At 46.0% G+C, this 1,889-nt stretch overlaps 1 protein-coding gene across 1 annotated transcript in view; it reads left to right on the top strand.

The window, feature by feature from the left end:
- TRAF1 (TNF receptor associated factor 1) overlaps positions 1 to 1,889 on the top strand; it is a 27,923-nt gene that overhangs the window by 21,440 nt on the left and 4,594 nt on the right. Inside the window, exons 10-11 of the mRNA XM_025193546.1 lie at positions 1 to 53; positions 1,282 to 1,430. The exon at positions 1 to 53 is cut by the window's left edge and continues 170 nt beyond it. Of these exons, the coding sequence (XP_025049331.1) occupies positions 1 to 53; positions 1,282 to 1,430 (202 nt within the window). The remainder of the gene's footprint in view (positions 54 to 1,281; positions 1,431 to 1,889) is intronic.

Genomic DNA, 1,889 nt, shown 5'->3' with positions numbered 1-1,889 from the left:
CAGGAAGTTACAGGACTCTGTGACTGGAAGGACAATCAGTTTATACTCCCCAGGTAAAAAAAAAATCTATCGAAATCCAGTGTTATCTCAAGGGTGACCACCTCTGTTGGAAGTACTTTAAAATGCCACCCAGAAGTAGCGTCCTGCTTGCAAAACGACAGGGAAATTCTGGCTGCTCTTCAGGCAGCTTCTGCTGTGTAGTTGTTATAGTGCTCACCCACCCTTCTCCATGACTTGTAAAGGGAGCATGGCTTAAGATGAAAGCACAGTCCCGACTACCTGAGCCCAGTCCTCAAGTTCGGTCCTGGGGAACGCGTGCAGCGTGGGTGTTTGGGAGGAACAAGGATGTACAGCCACTCCGCAGAGGCTTCTTCAGCCTAGTGCAATTGGTTTAACTCTCACCATATTTTAAAATGCCCGTGTGGGGATGTACTCTAATGTACGTGCGGCTGCTGCCGCCCTCATGCTTGCCCTCTATCAGACAACTGTGCCCATAGGTGGATGTGCTCTGAACCTTTTTGCAAAAAAAAATCCTTCTATATGATGAACACAGGTAATGGTGCTGGGACAGAAAGAGCCTGATTCACAGGCACAAACAATGTCCTTTATGATAAAAATCCTGCTATTTTTAGTAGTAGAAGTAGTAGGCATCTGTCTATCTCGTGAGATAATACCTGCAAAAGAATGAGGTTGAATGTTGTGGGTCTAGATTGCACTATAAAGGGAGGACAAACTCATGCCTTGCTTGAAGGTCTTGGCTTAGTGGTATTCAGTTCATGAAATGAAAGCAGAGGAATGGTACGAGTGGTTCAAGGCCCGATGACTGCAAATAAAGCATCTGAGAAGTGGGGAAACACATTTTGAAGAGCCTGGTTATGTCCATAGGTTTGCCTCTGTTGTCTGTCGCACAGAGCTTTCAATTTGCACGGTATTTGCCCACGATCTGCTGCTACTTACAGTGACATCTGCTGGTTCTGCATTGTCTACTACAGTCCTTCCCCCTCCGAGAAATTAAGTGATTACATAACATACTCTCTGCGAGTAATTACCAGTCAGCCTCACCAAGGTAGGAGTAATTAAGAAGACTTCCCCTCACTGGGCCTTCGTGCTTGTAGTCAGGAATCCTGCACTAGCCAATCTATTTGTCATGCTCAGTCTGATGGTGTCGGGGCACCTGTTGCATTTTAACCCATTTCTATCTGTCAGCATCACTAGAGATGCATCTTTTCTAGAACAGATTGGTTGTCTCTGACTTGACTAATGGAAGAGTCTAATTTTCAGCTTTCTACACTGGAAAATATGGCTACAAAGTCTGCCTGAGGATTTATCTGAATGGCGATGGTACAGGAAAAGGAACACACGTGTCCTTGTTCTTTGTTGTCATGAAAGGGGACTATGACGCTCTGCTTCCATGGCCTTTCAAACACAAGGTAAAAAGAAAGCACTTCCCTTGTTCTTGTTGCTGCGATGCTCTTCCCCATCACATCTGTCCCCTTGTGTAGTGTCCCAGTGATTTCCGTGGTCTTCTCACGTAGTACACAGGGGCAGTGCAGCCTGTCCACCTACACTAGAGGCGTATCCCCTCCCATTGTAGTCAAAGGCATTCTTCCATTTCTCCCTTATACCTGCGTCTAATCCTGGGGTATAATTCGGTCTTGACTGGGGTGAGATGATGCACAGAGGGCTTTGTCCCTTCAGACACCACCTGGAAGAACCAAAGTGTTGCATCCAGTTGGAAACTTGAGGTTTATAAAAGGTAAAGCTGTGTCCATCTGAAACTAAGCCAAAGACATGCTTATCATTCCAGATTCCCTATATGCCTAATTACCAAATGTGGAAGAGAAATGAGGCCTGGTGGCTAAAACCCAGGCATGGGGGGCAGCATTCCT

Source organism: Alligator sinensis, unplaced genomic scaffold (assembly GCF_000455745.1).
Source record: "Alligator sinensis unplaced genomic scaffold, ASM45574v1 scaffold611_2, whole genome shotgun sequence".
In the NCBI taxonomy this organism is placed as follows: Eukaryota; Metazoa; Chordata; order Crocodylia; family Alligatoridae; genus Alligator; species Alligator sinensis.
The sequence above is the reverse complement of the archived record's forward strand: the minus strand, read 5'-3'. Positions and strand labels throughout refer to the sequence as shown.